Source organism: Mesoplodon bidens (assembly GCF_964165515.1).
Source record: "Mesoplodon bidens genome assembly, chromosome: 11".
Lineage (NCBI taxonomy): Eukaryota > Metazoa > Chordata > Mammalia > Artiodactyla > Ziphiidae > Mesoplodon > Mesoplodon bidens.
Window position 1 is genome coordinate 53,692,706 of NC_138167.1, and position 25,338 is coordinate 53,718,043.

Below are 25,338 nucleotides of genomic sequence, written 5' to 3' on the forward strand. Positions count from 1 at the left end.
ATGTATATGTATAACTGATTCACTTTGTTATAAAGTAGAAACTAACACAACATTGTAAAGCAATTATACTCCAAAAAAGATGTTAAATAAATAAATAAATAAATAAATAAATAATAAATAAATAAATAAAATAACTGATGAGTACAGCAACCTTCTGATTAGCGGCCCATGTTTATGACATTATCCAGATTTAGGCTATTGACCCGTTCTGCAACTGAAGCCAGTCAGCTAAATTTAAACTAAGGTGCTCTGACTCCCAGTGAAGTGATCATGTTACTTACCCTGTTATCACTTCACTAATCTCCTCCCATTAGGGGAGTATCAGAAGTGCTCCAGTAAAGTTCTCTGATCCAACACCGTATGAAAACTGAATACAACTGAAAAATGGAAGGACCCCTCTACATGACAATTAAGCAGAGAACAGAATTAGAATTCACTGTGGGGAATGTAGGCTTCATTTAGAAGTTTGCTAATAACTGGTCGTAGATTATAAAAATCTTATTCTCTTATGCCATATTCAATAGAGTACATTTAATATACCATCATGGTATATTTATGTCCAGGAAGAAATAAGCTTTCTTAGAGCATTCCATTGAGCTACCCAACCACTGTCATGTTAGCTTCAATTGAGGGCGAAGATGACAGGGAGGACTTGAATTCTCGGTAAGAGTAGCCTGGAAATTGAGAAACTGGAAAGTCACAGGCAATATCCTTCTGTCAAACTGTTCACGCTTTGAATCCACAGGCAAGGCAACAGAGAAAGATCCGTTTTTCATTTTATCTAAAAGGTTATAGTAGCAGCTTAGACTACAGAGAAACTCTGCACATTGCTCTAGCCAGCTTCCAGTATTAAATACACTCAGGATAAATAGCTTTCCCTCCTTCCCAAATGCATTCCTTTCACTCTTTATATTCATTCAGTAACTATTTTGATAGCAAACCATGGTTAGCAATTAGGTCACTTTTGACCTCATGCTTTAGATGAGCCACAGGCCTTCACACTGGCAATTGCCCACCCAGGATGCTTTTCTCCAGGTATCTGCATGGTTAACCCTTCAATGTCACCTCCAATGTCTTCTTAATGTCATTTTTCTAGCAGATCCCCTTAATCTTGCTATTTTTTTCACAGCACTAATCATCTAAGATACTATATAACTTTGATGTATATTATTGGTCCCTTGCTACTAGGAATGTGAACTATATGAAAGCAGGGATCTCTACATTGTTCACTGATTAATATTAAGCACCTAGAATAATTTGCACAATGTATGTGCTCAGTATTCATGGAGTAAACCTATTAAAGCTGGTAACATGCCCCCTCTGGATAAATGATTCCCACATCTCCACTTCCTTTCAATAGGATATCTCACAGCACCTCCAACTCAATATGCCAGAACAGCTCTTCACACTTCTCAGAAAACTGCTTTATCTCCTGTCTTCCCCATTTTGGTCAATGACACTATATCAGATACCCAAAGGCCCAAATCAGAAACCTGAGTCACACAAGACCCCAAACTTTTCATATCTAAGTAACTAAATCCAGGTATATCTACCACCTCAATATATAAGGTACACGTATCTCCACTTCCCTAACCCAGCTACCACTGTCTTTGTTCATATGCTCTTAATCTAGCCATTGGACTCCCTAACAGTAAAACACTGGTTTCCTTGCTTCTGATGTCACCTCTTCCACTCAGCAAACTGTAGCCAGAGTGTTCATTCTGATAAGACACCTGATTTAAAAATCTCTCAGTTATTCCCCATATCCTAAAGAATGAAGCCTCAGCCTAAACTTGAAAAAGCTTATTTATGACCTTGCTCCTACCATTCCAGCTTCACCTCCTACCAATTCCCCAACAGCCTCCAGAACCTCCAGACATAACAAACTACATCTTGTTCTGCAAGTGTGCCACTATTTCTCACCACCATATCATGGCATGCTTTTCTCCTGCCTAGAATATCTTTCTTCTACTTATTTGCCTTCACCCTCTACTCTTCCTTCAGGATTCAGCTCAAATGTAAACTTTTCTTATGTTCTCCAGAAAGAATAAAGTGTTCCACCTTTGGGCCCCTTAAAGCGCCCTGCTATACTAGTGCTATATAACATTACATTCAATTTACTTTCCTTCCTCTCCTCCCTCCCAATCTAAACACCACTGCAAAGGTAATCAATGTGTACCTTTCATACTCCTGTTGCTTAGCACAGTAAAGGTACTTATTAAATATTGATCAAATAAATATATTATTCATATGACCACTACATGAGCCATTCTGAAGAACCTAAATAATAGTTTGTACCTTTTGGTTACTCAGAAAACTTCCAACGAGCACTATTAGATTATGGCTCCTATCACACTTCTCATGACACTGATGCCACTTGATTTTTGAGCAAAAGGTACCATTGAGAATCCTTTAGCTCTAGCACCTAAAGCAGTGATTCTCAACCCTGTCTGCACATTAGAATCATCTAAAGAGCTTTAAAAAAAATACTAATGCCGGGCTTCCCTGGTGGCGCAGTGGTTGAGAGTCTGCCTGCCGATGCAGGGGATACAGATTCGGGCCCTGGTCCGGGAAGATCCCACATGCTGCGGAGCGGCTAGGCCTGTGAGCCATGGCCGCTGAGCCTGCGCTCCGCAATGGGAGAGGCCACAACAGTGAGAGGCCCGCATACCGCAAAAAATAAATAAATAAATAAATAAATAAATAAATAAAACTAATGCCTAGGTCTTGTTCTCTGAAATCCCTATACAGTTGCCTGGGACATTTTTTTTTTTAATCTTAAACTTATCTTGGGATGAGATCCATTGATGTTAAAGCAAGGTAAACGTATTTCTGATATCCTAAATTAAAACAAGAAGTTTTTAAGTGTCGACTTGAACCTAAAAATTACATACTACTACTTCTACTTGGAAATGTTTAAAATTCCAGACATCTAAAACAAAAATGAATTTTAGAATATAGTTAAAGTCTGTGAAGAAAAAAATAACATTGGGGGCTTCCCTGGTGGCGCAGTGGTTGAGAGTCCGCCTGCCGATGCAGGGGACACGGGTTCGTGCCCCGGTCCGGGAAGATCCCACGTGCCACGGAGCGGCTGGGCCCGTGAGCCATGGCCGCTGAGCCTGCGCATCCAGAGCCTGTGCCCCGCAACGGGAGAGGCCACAACAGTGAGAGGCCCGCGTACCGCAAAAAAATAAATAAATAAAATAACATTAGATGTCAATTAAAATGGTCAAAATAAAGAATCCACAGGAATTAATCACTGTTCAGTGCCCAGGGAGAGATAAATGCAGGCAATGATACTTAAAAAAAAGCCAAGAAAATTTAAATATAATCTTGAGAGAGTGCTTGAATGGGCATGAACAACAGTCAATGGTAGAATCCAAGAAAACAGAAAGGAATTGGGGAAGATAAAACGTCCATGAGAAAGATACAAAGGGCCAGGGCAGAAGATTGGCATTGCAAAGGAGTGGGAAATGAGCCTGCATAAGTATTCAACAAGCTTTCATTTCCTCCCCTGAAGAAGATATTATCCCTACCATTCCAGAAAAAAAACCACAGAGGCTCTGAAAAGCTTAAATCTCAGAGGCATATAGAGCCTGGAATCAGACTCAGGCCTGTATAACTTTAAAAAACCAAGCCCTTTCCACCATATCACCTTGCTTCACAAAGCAAACAGGCAAGGACAGAGAAAACAAAATTCAAGGGCATTGAATGGCACAACAAAGCAAAAAAACAGGGAATTGCCTGGTGGCGCAGTGGTTAAGAATCCTCCTGCCAATGCAGGAGACAAGGGTTCGAGCCCTGGTCCGGGAAGATCCTACATGCCGCGGAGCAACTAAGCCCGTGTGCCACAACTACTGAGCTTGCATGCTGCAACTACTGAAACCCGTGTGCCTAAAGCCCGTGCTCTGCAACAAGAGAAGCCACCACAATGAGAAGCCTGCGCACCACAACAAAGAGTAGCCCCCGCTCACTGCAACTAGAGAAAGCCCACGCAACAACGAAGACCCAACGCAGCCAAAAATAAATAAATTTAAAAAAATAAAGATACATGTCAACTAAATTCTAAAAAAAAAAAAGCGAAAAACTAGAGGAGGAGCTCCCTGTAGACTTTTAAACCTAGAAATAAGGTGAGGGGAAAAAATGTCATTCCAAATGACATTAACCTGGCAGTATACAGGAAGGACTGAAGGTGAAGAGGCTAGAGGAAAGGAGATCACTGATTGCTTCATAATGAACAACAGAACTTAGTACTGTTAAAGTACTGCATTCTTTAGCAGTTTCACAAGTTACTTGACTTTTCACTGCTTTAACGAAACTTCTTTTATGTAAGTATTAAATACTTAGTAGATTCTTGATTGTTCATCATAAGTGATCAAGTAACAGAAATTACTCAAATAGGCAAAGTTTATGTGTAATATTTTCAAATCTACATCTCATTTCACATCTGGATGGAGTTTACAGTCTTTAGTGGTCAGCCTCCTTCCAGTCTTTTATCCTCCATTTCACCCTTAAAAAAGGATACTCAGGGCTTCCCTGGTGGCGCAGTGGTTGAGAGTCCGCCTGCCGATGCAGGGGACATGGGTTCATGCCCCGGTCCGGGAGGATCCCACATGCCGCGGAGTGGCTGGGCCCGTGAGCCATGGCCGCTGAGCCTGCGCGTCCGGAGCCTGTGCTCCGCAACGGGAGAGGCCACAGCAGTGAGAGGCCCGCGAACAGCAAAAAAAAAAAAAAAAAAGGATACTCAATTAACTTTGCTAATATGTCATTCATATCTGAAGTTTCCCTGATCAAGAACCCAAATAGTTTCTTATGAATTAACTGTAACAAATCCAAACATCTCTGCCCTTTACGTGCCCCCTTCTACCATCTCACCTAAACTTCTGTTCTCTCGGAAAGGATCATTTATGCCTTCCTCCTCACTGTGTCACAAAGTAACAAACACTACCCTGGAATTGTCTTATTTCCCAATTGGGAATACCTCTTTCCGTTCTCTCACTCAACTTCCAAACATCCATAGAGGCCCAGTTCAAAATCTATTATTCTCCAGAAAGCCCATTTCTGAACCCTACAACACTTACGAAAGATTCCATACCAATGACTGCGAAGCCATGTGTGACTTATGTTTGGCCCAGGTTTCTTTTTTTTTAATAAAAATTTAGTCCATTGACCACACTTAAAAACTGGAAGATAACCCTTTAAGAAACTATATTTCCAACTTTCCTTGAAAAAACTGGACACTCTGGCAACACTGGGATCACAGTCACACAGCCACAATCAGCTGTAGCTGAGTAGCAGCTGACGTCTTTTGAAAGATTTTTACATTTTAAAGTCAGGAGATGACATCAACCGCCTCACTTCTGAGGCTGTATCTGCAGCAACTGCAATGATTCAAGAAATACTTGACTGCCTATTAGGCACTGGAGTTACAAAAGTAAACAAGACAAATACAGTCCCTCCCCAAAAGCCTAGCTTAGTAGCAAAGACAAAGAGATAAGCAATCAGGATACATCCTATAAGTGCTACTAAAAGAAAAGTAGAGGGCACTTAGCACACAGCAAGGGTACCTAATTCTGTCTATGGGAAATCAGGGAACACCCCTCAGAGAAATTGACTAAACTGAGATCTTTAGCAGGTATAGGAATTATCCAGAAAAAGGTAGGGTAGGAATCAGGAAAATCAATGAACTTTTGCAAAGACGCTGCCTGAAGAAAAAAGCATTAAGAAAGTGAAATCAGTTCCATATGGCTAGAGCCATGACCCACCCACAAACGCAGGTGTCAAAAGAAAGGGCTCAATTGAAAGGGCTGGAGGGAAAAAACAAGTGTTAGTTAGGGTCAGGAGACGTAAGAAAATTTCCATAAAGAGGCTGAATAAGTAAAAGTTTGTTAAGCAAGGAAGAAAGGTTTCAGAGAGCACAGTTGTTGTGTTGGGGGGTGAAATGTGGAAGAAAAGTAGGGAGAAGCAGTGAAAGCCTAAATCAAGGCAGAGGGAGCGAGCACAAAGCAGCACGGGGATGGGGGTGTAGCATAGAAGACCAAAGGGGCTTACATCTTGGACGGTAACCAAGGATAACAGGGATGTGAAGCATGGCAGTTTTGGCTGGCCACAAGTTTGCCAAGAGAATTAGTCCCAATGGTCCCCTGGTAGACGCGGAGGCATTCGGGCCTCTCAAAATTCTGCTGCGCCCTGGCTGGATTGCACTTCCGTCTCTCTAGAAGACATCGGCTTCAGTCTGGATTGATTGTGCGGGCTCCAGGAGAGGCTCTGAGTTCCAGGCTGCTGGCACGCAGGCTCCCAGGGAGTGGTTAGAGGCCTGGTCTGTGTGTGCTGGTGGGTAGAAGTTAAGTATAAACTACCTTGCATTATTTTCTGGTTTTTCTGTCGGAATGATGGGCCTGTTTACAGCCACTTGGGGAAAAAGCAGTGTGTGCCCATTACAGATTTACAGGAAGAAAAAAGGTGCCAAGAAAGTTAACATGTGTCCATACCAATATTCAGGATGAGTCATTCTGTGAATCCAAGTCTCCCCAGGTTGACCTTGTCTCCCCAACGAGACTGAGATATCCTCCAGAAAAGGGCCGCTTTTACACTTTTTTGTAGCTCCTGAAGTGCCTATAACCGAACTGGGTATGTCGAACACATTCAGTAAATTTACCGACTTACTAACTGACCTCGGCTCATTTAAGTCACCTAGTTCAGTCCTCTTTTTGCATATTACGATGCTAAAGAGAAGCGAACCTGTATCAACAGACTCAACACTTTATTCCAAACTCCGCTGCGTCTCTCCACCCTCAACCGCAGGCGCAGAATCGGGCACGATTCAAATGCAGCGGGAGACTCCAGGTTCCGCCGCGGAAAGGCCCGCCCGCCCGTGCGCTCCCCTCTCCCCGGTGTAGCAGCCCGTGCCCATCCCCGTCCACCTCTCGGAAAGGTAAAACGCGCTCACCGACTCTGGGCCGCCGGGAGACCCCGTAAACGTAGTCGTCCACTCGCGCAGCGCTCCCAGGGAGGCACTTCCGGCGCGCGCAAAGACGTCACCAAAGCGCCCGCCCCTAGGCCCGCCTCCGGGACTTGGGTCAAAGGACAGCCTGGAAGAGGCACTGCTGCTAACTTCTTGTCGCCGGCTCCTGACCCGTCCCAGGACCCGTGATGCCAAGGCAGCTGCAAGGGGCAACGAACAGTCGGGGTTGAGCCCCGAGTGAGCTGAGGGCTCGCTCTCTTCTAGTCTCCCGGGCCTGCCCCACCTGAAGGTAAACGCCTACCCAGCTGCGGCCTTTCTCCCTGCGGGCTCCTCCCCAGACCCAGCTGCCGGAAACATTTGCCCCTCTCTCCCGCCACCCTTTTTATTCCAGGACCTTTACTTTTGCCTGCCCTCGCCATTCTCACCAGAACGGCTAACGTGTGGAGTTTAAGTTGGAAGCTTTTAAAAAGCGACCTGTCGATGAAGTTGTCCCCCCAAACATCCCAAGTATCAAGCGGTTTTCCCATTACATCGCGAACTGGCACGCCTTAGAATCAATATTTTGACATTTGTGATCGTAAATACACCACACACTTTTTAAATCGAAAATTTGAACTTGGTTGAGTCTGATATAATTTTCAGAGGTAATTTGCTGACTTTGAAATATACGGTATGAAAATGAATTACAGATTATATTTGTAAACTGAAAAATACATATACAGGTCAATACCCTTCAGGGCACTGAAAACTATTCCAATAATGAAATGTATCATTTCATAATTTAGCAATAATATGCAAAATTAGAGATTTGAAAGAACTTTATTTGCATCGTCAAAATGTGAGGCTAAAATTTCCTCTTAGCACCGCTCCAGAGAAAAATATTAAGATAACCAAAAAGTTACCCAGCCAAATTAGTGAAAATCAACAGCTAAGGTTCTTTCTGAGCTCCCAGGCTCTTTCTCACGTGCGTAGGCAAGGGTATTAGGTATATCTGAAAGCACTTTCTTGCTCTCAGCCTGAGGGGAGGTTAAGAGTAGCCTCAGAGTTTCCTTCATCTGTTTGAAACTTACCTCTCCATTCATGCCATATTCCATCACTGAAAGGGGTTAGTGTAAAGAATCTACTTGAAAGAAAGACCAGAAAACTCTTTTAAGTGGTGTCTGGAGAAAAGGAATTTCTTAATTCACCCAGCTGGAGTCAATGTTCCTGAGTATTACTAAGAAGGAAAGTATATAAATTTGTCACTTGCCTATAATATTGGTTTTACTTGGAATGAAGAATACCTGGTTTAGATTGCTTCTGGGTTTGTTTGTTTGTTTTTTAGAAATGAGTGGTGGATTGGCCCCAAGTAAAAGCACAGTGTATGTATCGAACCTGCCCTTTTCCCTGACCAACAATGACTTATACCGGGTAAGTTTTTGTATTAGTATTGTTATCCACTGAATTCTCTATTTGAGATACAAATGTAGCTTAAGCAAACAGTTCTCTTAGGCAAAATTCATAATAAATACATTACAATGCACTTAAATCATTAATACCAAAGACCTCTATGGTAAACATAAGTAAGTGAAAAAAATTAGACACTTGTAATTTCCAAAGAGAATTCCCAGTGCTTTATAGAGGATAACAAGTTTTTTATAAACACAGAAGCCACTACTAGCATAATGATGCTGATTTTTCCTGCTTGTTTACTTGGCTTTTGAAACTGGTAGTGGGGTGGAGGTTTTGGAGGAAGTGCTGATGGAAGCAAAACAGATCCCTTTCCTAATCCTCCAATCCTAAAAGTGTATCTTAATTTATATATGTGGCAAAAACTTAACAGTTTAATAAAGTTTGTTTTCAATTCAGGATAGGGGTGATGGGAGGAGAAAAAATCCCTTCCAGCATCTTCTTTCACCTTGTTACCTTACAGAGAACAAAATTTCCTTCTGTGCCTGTCCTGCAGATGGGTGGTTGAGAGCGACTGGAAGGAATGCCATGAGTCCTATCTACAAGTGTGCCCTCTTTTCTCTGCTACTTTGGGTAGATGTTAAGTACAGTAGAGAGATGCTGCATAGGTGATACATAGTACTTGATTAATTAATTAAGATAGCTTGAGTCTCGAACAGAGAAGAAAACAAACTTCAGTGTCCTTCCTTGTATCCAAATAGAGACATCTCTTTTTATTGAACACATACTATATGCCAAGGACCACTTACAAGTACTAGGTACACATCAGTGAACAAAAAGATGAAAATCCCTTTTGGCACTCACAATGTAGCAGGATAGAGAAACAGTTTGAAATATAAAAAATTTAAATGATGTTATTTGTTAGATACTAAGTTAATGCTAAGGTGTTAGGTGCTAAGGAGAAAAAATAAAGCAGGAAAGGAGGGTTATTAAATGTTAGGTTGGGGGTGAAATTTTACTTTAGGAAGGTGACTTTTGATTAAGACATGAAGGAAGTAAGAGGCAGCTATGCAGATGTCTAGGGGGGACAAGCATTTCAGGCAGACAGAGTAAATAAAGTGGAGAGAAGAGGAGGGGCAATCAGAGGTAAGCCCATTCAGGGGTGCCTTATAGGGCTTGCATAGATAATGGTAAGGACTCTGAATGAAATGAGAAGCCATTAGAATTGTTATGTAGAAAACTGTCTTTCATACAGATGGCCAATAGGCACATGAAAAGATGCTAAACTTAGCTAATTATTAGAGAAATGCAAATCAGAACTACAATGAGGTACCACCTCACACTGGTCAGAATGACCATCGTTAAAGAGTCCACAAACAATAAATGCTGGAGAGGGTGTGGAGAAAAGGGAACCCTCCTACGTTTTTGGTGGGAATGTAAATTGGTGCCGCCACTACGGAAAACAATATGGAGGTTCCTCAAAAAGCTAAAAATAGAGTTGCCATATGATCCTGCAATCCCAGTGCTGGGCATATGTCCAGAAAAAACTATAATTTGAAACGATACATGCACCTCTATGTTCATAGCAGCACTATTCACAATAGCCAAGACATGGAAATAACCTATATGTCCATCAACAAATGAATGGATAAAGAAGATGTGAGATAGATACACACACACACACACACACACACACACACAATGGAATACTACTCAGCCATAGAAAAGAATGAAATACTGCCATCTGCAGCAACATGGATGGACCCAGAGATTATCATACTAAGTGAAGTAAGTGAGAAAGAGAGACAAATAACTGTATGATATCACTAATATATGGAATCTAAAATATGACACAAATGAACTTATCTACAAAATAGAAACAGACTCACAGCCATAGAAAACAGACTTGTGGTTGCCAAGGGGGAGGAGTGGTGGGGAAGGGATGGATTGGGAGTTTGGGATTAGCAGATGCAAACTATTATATACAGAATGGATAAACAACAAGGCCCTACTGTATAGCACAGGGAACTATATTCAATATTCTGTAATAAACCATAATGGAAAAAAAATATGAAAAATAGTATGTGTGTGTATATATATATATATATATATATATATACATGTATATATGTGTATATATACATATACAGTTTGCTGTACACCAGAAACTAACACAACATTGTAAATCAACTATAGTGCAATAAAGTAATTTTTTTTTAAAAAAGGAAGAAAATGAAAAAAAAAAAGAAACACACACAAAAAAAAAAGAAGAGAGAAAACTGTCTTTTTGGTCTTCAGAATTCAGTATTACTAACACTGCCATCCAGTTATACTATGTTCCATGGTTACACAACTTATAGAACTCAAGCATTTATTATTACTGACATTACATACATTAATGTATTCTGAAGGACTTTTGTACCAAGCATTATATAATAAATAGGACCGGCTGAGACAGTAGAAGTAGATAAGATTGCTTAGAGTGAAGATGTAGACGTAAAAGGGAAGAAAGGGCCAACTGTAAAGTACCACCAACATATTAGGGTGGGCAGAAGGAGACTGATGGGAATGGATTTTTCATTATAGAAGCTTTTTTGTTTTATGAACAGTCTGTAAGGATTTGTCTTCTGACATAGTGATTCATTGATGGGGTGGAGGGGGTAGGCCAGGAACAGTGATATTCCACAACATTGATAGTTGAAGCACAAGGTTTCTCTGGAGCTATGGTGCGGTTGACAGTTGTCATGGATATACCACAGGAACACTCAGCTGTGCAATGTGTGTGCCTTCAATCTACCACACATGAAGAGTGTTTTTTTTTCTCTGTATACACTCTTCTGTCAGAAATTTAGGAACTAAGGCAAATACCTGTGACACCAGTAGCCAAAAAAGAGTATTATGCTAGTCACTACAAAAATATATCTTCTAGGGCTTGCCTTACAGACCAGAGGCTAAAAATTTTCATAAACTACAGCAAACAATGTGGTCAGTATATACAGCCTGAAATTTTAATGTTTTTTTATGATTTTAAATTAAATTGCAAATTATTATGTGGTCTTTTGTTTCAGATATTTTCCAAGTATGGCAAAGTTGTAAAGTAAGTATATCAGATTTTGAAACTTAATTTAAAAGTCTATCGGAGTTTACTTCTCCATTATTTTCTTAATGGAAGTAGATTTACTATTTTTTATAAAACAGATATTTGATATAAAAAAGAAATAAAAATACTGTTAACATTTTATGTATATTTCAGTAATTTTTTAATATACATAAATATCTATAGACAAGTTTTAAAAGACAATTCTATACATGCAATTTTGTTGTCTTTTTTTTAACTTGACATTATATCGTGAATATCTTTCCATGTACTATATAGATACATCCTTGTATTTAATGATTTCATGGTATTCCTTTATACGGCCTAACTTATTTAAATAATATAATTTTGTACATATTACTAAGAACTAAAACTGATCCTGTTATCCAATATAAGACATAAGTTAAAGGCTCCGATTAAATATATATTTTAGGTACTAGGAGGTGTGTTATCAAGTCTACTATAAATGGATTATTATTTGTCAAACAAATAGAATATAAAAACAAACACAGTTGACTCTTGAACAATGCAGGGTTAATGAGAGTGTAAAGTAAAAGCAAGATAGTGTTATTCTATCTTACAACTAATAATATGTTCTGGTATAAATTTAAAGTCGTATTTAAAATCCCAAGAATTTAGAGCATATTTATCTTGCCTAGTTGTTTTTCTTTTAGCTTTGATAAATGGATGTTAAACAGTTGAAGTTCATCTGCATCCTGAGGTTAACTTCTTTTAAACTTAATTCTTTATTAAAAAATAATAAAAAATGCTACTAGGTCTTCAGAATTTCAAACAGTGATCATTATCAATCAGAACACTAATAATGATGATATGTAACAGTGAATACATAAATACGCTATGCATTGTTCTAATATCTTTACATAAATTATCTCATTAAATCTCACAACTACCTTTTAAGGTAGCTACTGTTATTATCCTGATATTATAAATGACAAAACTGAAGCACACAGTAAACCTAAAATCATATTGCTGGTTAGCAGTGGAGCCAAGGTTTGAATCCAATAGTTTGATTCCAGCCTATTCCTTTAACCTTTACCTTTTCTTGATTTTTCCCTGTCAGAATCGCTGAATGAATTTCCGTACAAATACATAATTATAAGCCATGAGAATGCTATGAATTTAGACACAGAGTTATAAGCACCTGTAAACAGGGAAGACCTGATCTAGTCTAGAGAGTCAGGGTAGATTTACCTAAGTCATTATGCCTTGAGTTGAAACCTAGAGGCTGAGTAAGAGTTAAGTAGGTTAAAACAATGGGAGGAACATTTCAGGTAGAGGGACTTGCTTGTGCAAAGGCCCTGTGGCAAGAGAAAATAAAGTGAGATCAAGAAGCAGAAAGAAGGCCAGTGTGACTTGAGCTGAGTGAGCAAGAGGGAGAAAGCACAAGACAGGTCCAGAGATGGAAGCAGTTTCCTCTAAGGACACCAAGAAGCCATTAAATAATTTTAAATGAGGGAGTGACATGATTTGAATTTTTAGAAGCTTATTCCATCCAGCTTCATATTGGATTGGAGGGGAACAAGAGCAGATGCAGGGAGACCAGTCAAAAGATATAACAATAGCCCAGGGGAGAAATTTGGACTAAGATGATACAGGTAGAGAGGTAAAGACTGGCCAGATTTGAGAGATCATTAGGCAGGAAAATGGGTAATACTTAGTGATATACTTACTTTGTATGTAAGGGTTGGATGAGCGAGAAGGAGGTGTTATGGATGACACCCAGGTTTCCCAGAATAGTGTCTGCTTCACTTCATGTGCTTAAATGAGTACATCATCTACCTTATATCAGGAAATGGTACCACCATCTAGCTTTTTTCCCATGCTAGAGACATGGGAATCATCCTAGGTTTGTCTTCTTAAATCCTTGATGTACTTATTTTTCTGTTACCGTAGAAGGTACCTCTATCAAAGTAATGTATTTTCATTGGTTTATAGGTCTTTCTCCACCTCTAGACTGTAAGCCTTTTCCTGAGGATAAAAACCTGTCCTACTGCCAGTGCTTAGTACCTTTGCTTGAGGCTAGTGGAAAGACTGAATGGCCACATGAACAAACAAATGGATGCACGCTTTTGAGAAACTGCTTTCCCATTTGTATCTGTCATTTTGTTTTAACATATTGAGGTAGGATTAATAGGGGTTACAGAGACAATCTTAAAGAGGATTTTTATATCAAAATAGGTGAGATGAAAGGAACATTTTATAGATAAAGCTTAGAGAGGTGCCTGGCAAATAATAGAGTAAAAATTCCATCACATGTATCCAAACATAAAGATTTGTTATTACTGTAAAAATAAATTTTTTGAATAGGGGAGATGAGGCATTGTTTATACAGAGATTTCAGTGGAGACAAGCAGAAAAGAAAGGAGAAGAAATTATTTCCAGTTAAGAACTGATACATTCTGAACCCTGAAGAAGGAGTGAAATTTTAATGGGCAAAACATTGAGATTTGAAAGCGGATAGAAGCCATATGAACAGAGGCACCAGTTTAGGGAAGTTCAGGCCATGCTCCATGAACACTGAGTGCCTTCTTGTGGCTAGACCTCATAGTTTGCAAGTGAGGAGCAGTGAAAGATGAGGGAAATGGGAGCCATAATCATGAAGGATATTGATTGCTGGACCAAAGAATAGGCAACTTGAAGAACCAAAGATTTTTGAGCAAAGGAATAAGTGATTTTATTTATTCCTCAGGTAGAAGACTTTTCCACTAGCATATGAGCATAAATTAACATCAAGGGAACCAGTAAGAATAGATTATGGAAACAGTAATGCCACCGTGGACAAGAAAAAAAGCAGTAGGAATGGAAAAGAGAGGACAGATGAAAGAGATCATTAACTGAGTATGACTTAGAAAGCTAACACTTCCAAATAGTACTTTCAGAAAAATGATTTATGACCTTAACTGACCATCACAAACATTATGAAATTTTTAAAAAGTTAAAGTAACATCTTATTTTATACTTCTTTCAAAAGTGGTTAAAAACTTTCCTGTTTATGCTAACTGGTGTGGCTCTGAAGAAAACCAGCCTAAACTTGAGCTGCATCAAGTCCTTGACTTCTCTTCCTTCCTTCTAAGCCCAATGAATAAACAGATGCAGCCTTTTGAGAAAGTAAACCATTTTAGTTGCCCATTTTTCCCTAAATTATTGTAACTTATATTTTTTCATGAAATAAGACATCACTTTTCTTAATATAGTGGCATCTTTTTACCAATTTCATTCCAATGACTCTATAGGTACCTAATCCCAAATCCAAATAAAATAAATTTTAATATGTGAAATGTAATACTAAATCAAATTTCTGTTTATTTATTCATTCATGTTCTCTTGTCTGTTTTCCTGCTAATTCAGTTTTTAGAAAATTATTAAGCTTTGTCTTAGAGCTTTGTCTCTTTTTTTGCTATTTGGAAATAATTTCAAATTTATAAGTTACAAAAATAGTACAAAGAACCTCAAAATACCCCTTGCCCAGATTCACTTATTAACATTTTATCCCCATTTACTTTATCATTTGCACTCTCCCCCCAATGTGTGTACATGTATGTGTGTGTATGTGTATACATACACACACACCTATATGAGTATGTTTATATATATATCTATGTGTATACATACACACACAATTTGTTTTTGTGAGTCATTTGAGGCTGTTATGAACATCATCACCCTTTACTCCTAAATACTTCCGTGTGTATTTCCTACAAATACAATAGGGTTATATGTTATATAACCACAGTACAGTTACCAAACTCATAAATTTATCCTGATACAGTACTTTTGTTGAGTCAGTCATCCATGTTCCAGTTTTGTCAGTTGACCCAATAATGTCCCACATAGAATTTTTTGCCTCTAGTACAGAATCCAGTCTAGAGTTAGATGTTATTTTAACTGTCCTATCTTTTTAGCCTCCTTTAATCTGGAACATTTATAAATAATATAGCTCTAACCCATCTTTTTTTCCCCTCATTTTGTGTTTTCCTGATGTTGCCTCATGATTATGTGGTGGTTATGTATTCTTGGCTGGTATACTCTATAGGTGATGTGTTCTGAGGATGTCACATCTGGATTCATACAGCATGCATCTGTCCCTCATTAGTGATATTAATTTTGATCACCCAGTCAAGACGTTAACCAACTTCTCCACTGTATAATTACCTTTTTTCCCTTTTGCAACTAAGAAGCAGTCAGTGGGAGACACTCTTAAGACAATGCAAACATCCTATTCCACATAAAAATTTCATTTTAGACATAGCATTTGTTGATAATTCTTGCCTGATCCAGTACCATGATTGTTGCAAATGGTGATTTTCCAACTCTAGCACTCCCTATACATTCACCAGTCATCCCTTGGCATTCAGTAGCTCTCCTTTCTCCCCCTTTTATTTATTATCAATATGGACTTATGAATTCCTTTTTTGTGTGGTTTATAATTCATTACTGTATTTAATTATTTTGGTACTCAGACTGTCCTAGATTTGGCCAATGGGTGCGCCCTCCAACTGGCTTCTCTGTTCTTGTGCCATGCCCCATCATTACTTTTTTTTTCAAGTGCTCCCTTTCTTTTTTTTTTTTTTAATTATTTATTTATTTTTGGCTGAGTTGGGTCTTTGTTGTTGCACGCAGGCTTTCTCTAGTTGCGGCGAGCGGGGACTACTCTTCGTTGCAGTACGCAGGTTTTTAATTGTGGTGGCTTCTCTTGTTGCAGAGCACAGGCTCTAGGCGTACGGGCCTCAGTAGTTGAGGCTCATGGGCTCTAAAGCGCAGGCTCAGTACTTGTGGCGCACGGGCTTAGCCGCTCCGCGGCATGTGGGATCCTCCTGGGCCAGGACTCGAACCCGTGTTCCCTGCATCGGCAGGCGAATTCCCAACCACTGTGCCACCAGGGAAGCCCCAGTACTTCCTTTCTGACATAGCAAGGTGTTCCACGTTCATCTTGTACATACCCTATCCCAGCCTTGGAGTCAGCCATTTCTCCAAAGAGACCTGTTGAATATTTTATTAAACTGTATTTAATGACATATGATGAGCGAGGACCACAGGACTAGGGATGGGTAAAGCATCAGGAGAAAGAACAGGCTCTGTGCTCTTACAACCCTCCCTACCACTTACGTACCTTGGGTAGTATGGCTGAGAAGCACAGAAGTGGAGATTCTTTAAAAGAATATTAAGATTATAGTTATGTTCTAACACCTAGAAAAAAATAATTTGAGTAAATCACTTTACTTTTTGGGTAGAAGAGAACATCTCAGTTTTGTTTTGTTTTGGTTTTTCCTGCAGAGTGAGGGAGTCAGTAGAGAAGAGGAATTATGCTTACTCCTCAAGATTCCATTGTCTCTAATCTCTTCATCCTTCAACTCTGATTAATGTTAGATTTATCAGATACTCCTAATCATAGCTGTGTTCACTTATGTGAAATCAGTATCACACTTTCCCATTTCCATTCTTCTTGATATCCCATGACTTTGAAGAGTTAGCTATTTGTCAAATATATTAATTTCCTTGCTTACTCTATAAATGTTTTATTAACCCTTTTTGACCACTTGAGTTTTCCAAGTATTTATTCATATATTTTGTTTATTGCTGCCTCATTATTTTTAACTGGCTATTTGTTTATGCTTTAAGGGTTACTATAATGAAAGATAAAGATACCAGGAAGAGTAAAGGGGTTGCATTTATTTTATTTTTGGATAAAGACTCTGCACAAAACTGTACCAGGGCAATAAACAACAAACAGGTAAGCCATTTATTCCCAACAAGGTTTTTAACCAAAAGCCTTTGTGTTTATCCAGGCTAAAAATGTGGGGATGAGGGGATGGTCAAGTCTGATGGATATCAGTAGGTCCTGAGGGTATTTAACTTACAGAAAACAGGTCAAAACTGTACTGGGATCCCAAAACACTGGTAGAATATAAGGAATAAAAGTCTATTCTACAGGAAAGAATTTGTCACACCTAAGTGGGCAATTGCTAAAATAATCTAAAAAATAAAATGGAATTGAAGGTTTGAGGAAATGGGATCCAATAACTGTAGTTTTAGGTTTCAGTGAAATACATCCTATTGCATTTGCGTTTTTCTCTGTTCTAGTTATTCGGTAGAGTGATAAAAGCAAGCATTGCTATTGACAATGGAAGAGCAGCTGAGTTCATCCGAAGACGAAACTACTTTGATAAATCTAAGTGTTATGAATGTGGGGTGAGTATACCTAAAACAGTATAATTTTCCATAGTTTACTTGAAGGTATTTTTCACATCAGTGTTTTATTTGTGTTCTCCAAGACTTCTGGATGGCTAAAATCGGGTTATGAAAGTTTTACTTTGGGACTCTAGACTCATGTAAGTAAACTCAACTGAAATGTCGTATGTAAAGTTAACCTGAGTTGGGTAATATAGGGTGGTATTTTCTCCAGTTTCCAAACCTTTGAAAGTTGTTAGATTAAAAAGTTTAAGACTAATTACTTACCTTATTGTCTGAAAGATTTTAGTGACCCATAAGTTGTTGTGTTTCTGTAATATTTTGCCAATGATTAAGTATCACAAATCAGTAAAATCATTATGATATGACCCATCCTCTATGGGATATTGTTTTGAAAAGTTTTCCCCCCTATTAGTACTGCTGATAGTTCAGGAGCTGAACTATATCCAGATTTTCTTATCTAGTTCTCATCATCTGTTGTTATCCATTTAAACTTTGGGTGATTAGGAGAGATGTATAGCCACAACACAACTTTGCCCAAGGCCCATAATTGTATCAAGAGAATTTCAGTCTGGGTCTGTTGCTGCCTATTTCTAAAATGTCTTTATATATACTAAAAAGCAGGATCCAGAGGTTAATGGGGAGCTTTCTACTGAAGAGAAGATTACTGAGAGACATTGTCCTGGCTACATGAGCATATGGAAAATAGAAGGAAATGTGTTGGGGTCCTTTCCCCAGTGCCACTCACTCCCCCTCAAAAATATATACATATACAGACAGATGGGTGGGTGAATAGATGGATGGATGGATGGACGGAAAAAGAGAGCAAGGCACTGGGTACATTCTGTAAATTTTTATGATTCTGACACCTAAGTTAATGTTTCAAAACATGTGTTCCAGAATCCATCATAAAAAAAAGAAAAAAAAGAAAGGAGGGTGGAGTTGTTATGGTCAGATAGATAAGTATATATCCACATATTCACAGTAAATATTAAATTATCCGAGAACTCCTGGATGAATCTGTTAATCTGTCTTTTTGGTTTATGGATCCATAGATTTGTCATATTATACTTAGTTCATTATAATATTTCTTAAAACATCCCCCTGCAAAAATCTGTTTACGTTTATTTTAGCCTGATTTTTCCCAAAGCTAGTTCACTATTAAACCCCTGCCCCCATTTTTTTTTTTGTATAGGATATGTTAACAGTTTTTGGTATACCATTATTCCAAAAACAGTTTGAAAAATGGTTCTCTAAGTACATCCTCTCAGCAGTTCATTAACAATAACACCTCTTCGGTTCAGCCATGTCCCCAGGTATACAAAATACACAGTCTGTTTGATGCTTTGTAAAATATACTTGAAAAGCATGATTATTTTTCTGTTCTGTTGTTCTAATCCTGGCTCAGCCTCTCCGCACACCCTCATTCTCACATATTACTTCTAAAGGTATTTTGGTAAGCTAATACACAGATTCATTGTCTCATTTCACTCATTTTACAACTCAAACCATGTTATGGCTCATTATAATGTTATGGCTAGTCCAGCACTGTCAAATACAAACATATGCAAGCCACAGATTTAATTATAAATGTTCTAATAGCCACATTAAAAAAGTAAACAGGGTAAAAACTTAATATATTTTAATTCAAAATATTTTCATTTGAATTATGTAATTAAAAATTTTTTTAATCATAATATTTTACATTCTTTTTTCATACTGTCCTCACAATCCAGTATGTATCAATTCAGACAGGTTCTCAGTAACCACAAGAGAATTATAGCTAGTGGCTACCATAAGTGGATAGTGCAGGTGTAGTCTAGATATGAAAGAAGCAAAATGAAATTAATTGATAGGAAAAGTGAGGAAGACTAAATTTTCCATTTGTTTTTAAAAGAAAATGTTCAGCAACATCTTGGTAGTTAGGAATAGTTTTGTCCCCATTTTATCATAATAACTTAAAATTTTTACAACTAAGGTAGATGGTCCATTTAAATTTTGAATTATTTTATATCCTGAACCTTCAGATTTAAAATGTTTGAAGGAAGAAAACTTCTTTTACTCTTAGTGAAACGACTAAAATACTTCCTTATTGGGAGTTATAATATCATAATCTCTTCCTTCTAAATATTAAAGTAATGGGTTTTAATTTCTTTGTGTATATTCCCTGTGTGACAATATTCTTTTATTTATTTATTTATTTATGTATGGCTGTGTTGGGTCTTTGTTGCTGTGCGCGGGCTTTCTCTAGTTGCGGCGAGCGGGGGCTACACTTCGTTGTCGTGCGCGGGCTTCTCATTGCAGTGGCTTCTCTTGTTGTGGAGCGTGGGCTCTAGGCACACGGGCTTCAGTAGTTGTGGCTCACAGGCTCAGTAGTTGTGGCTCACAGGCTCAGTAATTGTGGCGCATGGGCTTAGTTGCTCTGCAGCATGTGGGATCTTCCCGGACCAGGGCTCAAACCCATGTCCCCTGCATTGGAAGGTGGATTCTTAACCACTGTGCCACCAGGGAGGCCCCTGTGTGACAATATTCTTTCTTAAGTTCTAAAACATTTTAGTCTTAAGAAACCACCAAGTTTCTGTTAATAACACAACAAATGTAATACTTCTCCTTTCCTTTTTAATGGGAAACAAAAGGAAAGTGGACACTTAAGTTATGCCTGTCCTAAAAATATGCTTGGAGAACGTGAACCTCCAAAGAAAAAAGAGAAAAAGAAAAAAAAGAAAATTCCTGAACCAGAAGAAGAAATGTATGTATAGCCACTCTTACCAAATACATTATTGTGTAGCTTCTGTCTTTTTCCTAAGTGCATTCTGATTTTTTAAGTGCATTCTGATTTTTTTTTTAATAATTTAGTGAAGAAGTAGAAGAAAGTGATGATGAAGGAGAAGATCCTGCTCTTGACAGCCTCAGTCAGGCCATAGCTTTCCAGGTACTAAATAGTTCTTTTCTAAGGCACCATGCCATAGCTGCCTTGAGTTAATAGTTTTATATTCCTTGCTTACTTTATTAATCATCTCCTGATGGCAACCTCTGTCTTCCCCTTTGCCCCTAAACTTTAGGAGATAGGCTCTTTCTTTAAGGTCTTTAGAACACTGTGGTGGAAAAGTGCCTATCGATTCTTTCTAGATTTTGAGGGCCCCACAGCACTTTTACTGTCTTAATCTGTTTTCATTATAGAATTGAACAGAACTGTTTGATTCAAGTGAATTTAGCCCAATGGAAAAGATTTCATTAAATCGCAGATACTGTTTTAAAGGAAGCTTCATTTTAAAACCAAACCAAAAACATATTTTTGACCATTAAAGATCCTAATACAAGTATACGAAACATTTTTTGAAGAAGGGTGTATGTATAACTTCCTGATTTTATATAACCACTTATTTTGTTTTAATGTAGTTGATAAATTGTAAATGCATACATCAATTTATTTTTTCCTTTTAGTTAACTAATGTATTTTATGTAACATTCCCACGTCCAACAGGGATGACAAGTAGGCTTCATTTCATATGCCTGTTAATTAGTAGAACTTGTCTAAAATAATTTTGATTAACATGGTAAGACTGGGACAAAACTTGGGGGTAGGGGAAATGGCATCTTAATGGAGTAGAACTGTCTGCACGGGCTAGGAGGGTAGAGAGTGCTGGCACTTGTGATGTATGTTTTGCCATGTTTTGAATCAATGGACTGTAAATAATATTAAACAGATTCCTGATTTTGTTTTGTTTGTTTTCCGAACCACATTACAGCAAGCCAAAATTGAAGAAGAACAAAGAAAATGGAAACCCAGTTCAGGGGGTCCCTCAACATCAGATGATTCAAGACGCCCAAGGATAAAGAAAAGCACATATTTCAGTGATGAGGAGGAACTTAGTGATTAAAATTATATATATTATGTCAATACCATTAAAAAATTTTTTAAATCTTGGAGTATCAAGTTCCATTGGGACTAAAGATTACTTTTAGAATTTGAACATAAGAACACTTAGTACCAAATAGTTTTTTACTTTAAAATAGTTCATAGGAAATTGAAAAGTAATTTTAAAGTATCATGTTTATCTTGCATCAAGATTTGCTAATAATCATTAATCTTGAAAACAGTTCATTTGAATAAAAAAGAAAACTTAATACTATCATAATAATGCTATTGTCATCCCGAGAAAAAAGGTAGATAAGTAAAAAGATTTGTTTGAGAAATTCATTATAAAAGTTTATTCATGATTGGCTTATTTGAGGACTTTTGAAATAAATTTCATCTTTAAAACAAAAACCTCTTAAAGACTGAAAAGGTTGAATGATTTATTGTTATTAATGTTAATAAAATTTTCTCAAGAGAATTTTATTTTTAAATGTAGGTGTTTTGTCATCTTATTTCTTTTACCTTTATCCCAATCTGGATACATTGTAATTACCCATAAAATTTTAAGTAAAGTAGCTCTCAAAGGTTTGTAACCAAAGAGCAGTAATTTGTCCTTTGGCACAAAGTTCCATTCCCCAAAAACAGCCAGCTTCTATGTTTGTGTCTTTTCACATGTACATACATCTTGCTAAACAAAATACATATATTTCTGCCACTTAATCCATAAAAGGATGAAGGAAGACTTTTCAATCTCCTATACTCCCCTCTGCCCTCTTCCACCTTCCCAACATGGCTATGTTAAAATTTTTGGTTAAATCCATATTTTATTGTTTTTATTTTAGGACCATTGAAATACTGTTCACTTCAGAGCTAATGAGTGTGCTATGATTACATTTTTCCTAGAGTTAATAATTGCCTTTTTTTTCATGTATTATATTTCTTTGTATTTATGACGAAGCTTCCCATACCTTTTGCAGATGGTTATATGGGAATGGGATTATGGAGCCTTTAATTTTCTACTTTCTCTATTTCTGTACTATTGAATGCTTTTTAAAAGAACATCTATTTATTAGTTTCTTGATTACTAAAAGCAATAAAAATATTTCCACTTTGAAAACTATAAAGGCAATGAAAGTGTTAACCCCTTACCAGCAAAATATCTTCTAGATCTCAGTGAGGAAACCAGACAAAAAGATTGAATGCTGGACTCTATTTTCTGTTTCACCCATTAATTCATCAAATTTAAAGCAAAGAAAAAAATTGGGAAAAAACATGCCACAAAATACAGAAAAGTTTATATGAATACCTTAAAACAGAATAGAGAATGAGCTAGTGACATAAACAATATGTAGAAAATTTAAAATAGTAAATGAAAATATTTTATCAAAGATTCTATTCAACTAGTAGGACATTAGTTTTTTTTTACCTAATTAAAAAAAATTAGTGGTGATGAAGATGTCATAAGAATACTTGTATTATATACTGGCTAATTTCTGAAGGGTAATTTAACAAGTATCAACTATTAAGTATGTTCTATTGTTTGAACTAGAAATAACATTCTCTTTTATCCTAGGATTCTAGTCAGAAATACAAATATTTATGTACAAAGGTTTATATTGTTATTTAAAATTCAAAACAGAGTTAAATATCAACAAAAGATAAAGCATGATACATACAAAATTATTATTAGAAAGCATTAAAATGTTTCAGAGAATTCCTAATGGGATGGAAAAACATTCTGGATTTAATGGCAAGTGCAAAATACCTGCTGTGTGTGGATAGATACATGCATATGGATGGGAAAAGTCAACAACTAATGTAGTAATGGCACAGTAGTTAAGACTATAGTCTCTTGACAGACATACCTAGGTTTCTGTGGCCACCTTTCCACTTAGAGTTGATGGCCTGGGGCCATTTACTTAACCTGAGTTCTTTGAAAAATAAAAAGGTACAAACAATGCCAAAGAACAAATATTGTATAATTCTACTTATACGAGGTACCTACATTAGGTAAATTGATAGAGACAGAGTAGAATCGAGGTTACCAGGGACTGGGAGGAAGGGGGAAGGGAGTGTTCTTGTTTAATGGGTACAGAATTTTTGTTGGGGATGATGAAAATGTTTTAGATGTAGACGGTGGTGGTTACACAGCGTTGTGAATGTACTTAATGCCACTGAATTGTATACTTAATGGTAATTTTTTTTTTTTTTTTGCGGTACGTGGGCCTCTCACTGTCGTGGCCTCTCCCGTTGCGGAGCACAGGCTCCAGACGCGCAGGCTCAGCGGCCACGGCTCATGGGCCCAGCCGCTCTGCAGCATGTGGGATCTTCCCGGACCGGGGCACGAACCCGTGTCCCCTGCATCGGCAGGTGGACTCTCAACCACTGCGCCACCAGGGAAGCCCTAAAATGGTAAATTTTATGTATATTTACACACAAATATACAAACATAGCTGGTTAAAATTTTTGTGTAAAGAGCAGTTAAGCCACCAGGACCCTCCCTGCCACCTGCAAGTCATGCTGAACCATGATACCTGCAGTCTCCTTCCCCTGCCAATGTCCAAAACACTCTCAGATAAATTCATTTCACCTCGAGCAGGGGATTGGGGAGGGGGGCGGGGGAAGTCGTTCCTTCCCAGGAGAAAAGACATAGACACTGGAAATTTGGGCCCTAAAAAGAGGTCAGTTCAACAATAAAGTCCGTCAAGTTGATATACCCAAGGTGGTGGTGGTGGTATATGCTTCTGATCAGCTTCTAAGTGCTCCACATTCAAATAATGAACAGACATATCAGCATCAACAAGTGTTTGAGGAAGTCCTCAAACAGTAGAAATCTAAATGACTAGACAAAGAAAGGAGCTTAGAGGAGCTGAGGAATTCTGGCTTTAAAAATCTGACTCCCTGGGTTTCCAGGAAAAGGACTGTGGACCTGTAATAAACTGGATGATTTCTAACGTAAAAGCAGCTGTCAATCAGAGAATGCCCATCCTACCAGATATAAGATATGTTTTCTTTCCCTCTGCAATCATTTATTTACTCATTTGTTATTTTGGGGTTTTTTTGACTAGGTGCCTATTCTGGAACTGCTGGTTATAATTTTCAGATTATCACAAAAAACAGATGGCCACATATAATAGGACATATTTATATTATAAGTATTAACTGTTAATTCATTTCCTTGTTTTATATTCCATAAGTGTGTAATTTGTGGTACACAACAGTGATCACAAAATATTTAGGCATTAATACGTGTAAATAGTAAAAGAGAAGTACTTGAAAGCTTTACATAGAATATACCAGAGCTAGATCAGTAATTTAGACACAATTGTTTACAGAGGAGTGAAGCATGATTTTAAAAGGGGAGGTAAAGGATCACTGGATCACATAACTGAGACATTTAGCTTCAGAAATGGATGAAGGGGTTAAAAATCTAATTAGAAATCTGTTTTTCTTTGTCTCTTAACCACTGCTTTCCTCTGTACTACCTTTGTTTTCCACAAACTTTCTTTATGAGATAGCAGAGATGACCACCAGTATCTCTAAAGCTAGGAATCCTAAGAATGAGAACACATCTCCCCCAACGGTTCCAGCAAAAGTCCCATGAAAAGCCCTGATGTGCCAGTCCTGTGTCCCAGTCCCCATTCCGGAAGATGAGGAGTAGGTCAGTCCGACCCAACTCACATGGATGTTCCCATGCAATGTGGTATTTATTTTCAGTTTGGAATCAATGTGGAAGTTCCTTATCTTGTCAAGCCTATTAGGCTCTCCCTTCATCATTGTCAAAGACAGAATACTGAGGCAGCTGAGCAGGATGCACAG

At 37.9% G+C, this 25,338-nt stretch overlaps 2 protein-coding genes across 8 annotated transcripts in view; one reads left to right on the forward strand and one right to left on the reverse strand.

The window, feature by feature from the left end:
* PPHLN1 (periphilin 1) overlaps positions 1-7,047 on the reverse strand; it is a 141,920-nt gene extending 134,873 nt beyond the window's left edge. For 2 of the 7 annotated variants that reach the window (XM_081248635.1, XM_081248634.1), the window contains exon 1: positions 6,052-6,280. In XM_081248635.1, the coding sequence (XP_081104761.1) occupies positions 6,052-6,091 (40 nt within the window). In that variant the 5' untranslated portion in view covers positions 6,092-6,280. Of the gene's footprint in view, positions 1-6,051; positions 6,285-6,491; positions 6,646-6,949 lie in introns of those variants that run through there. The other 5 variants (XM_081248640.1, XM_081248636.1, XM_081248637.1 and 2 more) reach the window with 5 other exon arrangements.
* A 25-nt stretch (positions 7,048-7,072) lies between these two features.
* On the forward strand, positions 7,073-22,010 carry ZCRB1 (zinc finger CCHC-type and RNA binding motif containing 1). Its single transcript, XM_081248642.1, has 8 exons — positions 7,073-7,253; positions 8,289-8,374; positions 11,422-11,450; positions 17,091-17,202; positions 17,553-17,660; positions 20,297-20,409; positions 20,517-20,592; positions 21,410-22,010. Exons 2-8 carry the CDS (start codon positions 8,291-8,293, stop codon positions 21,539-21,541), a joined length of 654 nt encoding a protein of 217 aa, XP_081104768.1. The 5' UTR covers positions 7,073-7,253; positions 8,289-8,290; the 3' UTR covers positions 21,542-22,010.
* Positions 22,011-25,338: the final 3,328 nt, after the last annotated feature.

Coding starts and splice junctions, on each gene's coding strand:
- ZCRB1 (XM_081248642.1), top strand. CDS start 8,291: ATGAGTGGTGGATTGGCCCCAAGTAAAAGCACAGTGTATGTATCGAAC. Junction 17,203..17,552: donor GGGCAATAAACAACAAACAG/GTAAGCCATTTA, acceptor TCTCTGTTCTAG/TTATTCGGTAGAGTGATAAA. Junction 20,410..20,516: donor CCTGAACCAGAAGAAGAAAT/GTATGTATAGCC, acceptor TTAATAATTTAG/TGAAGAAGTAGAAGAAAGTG.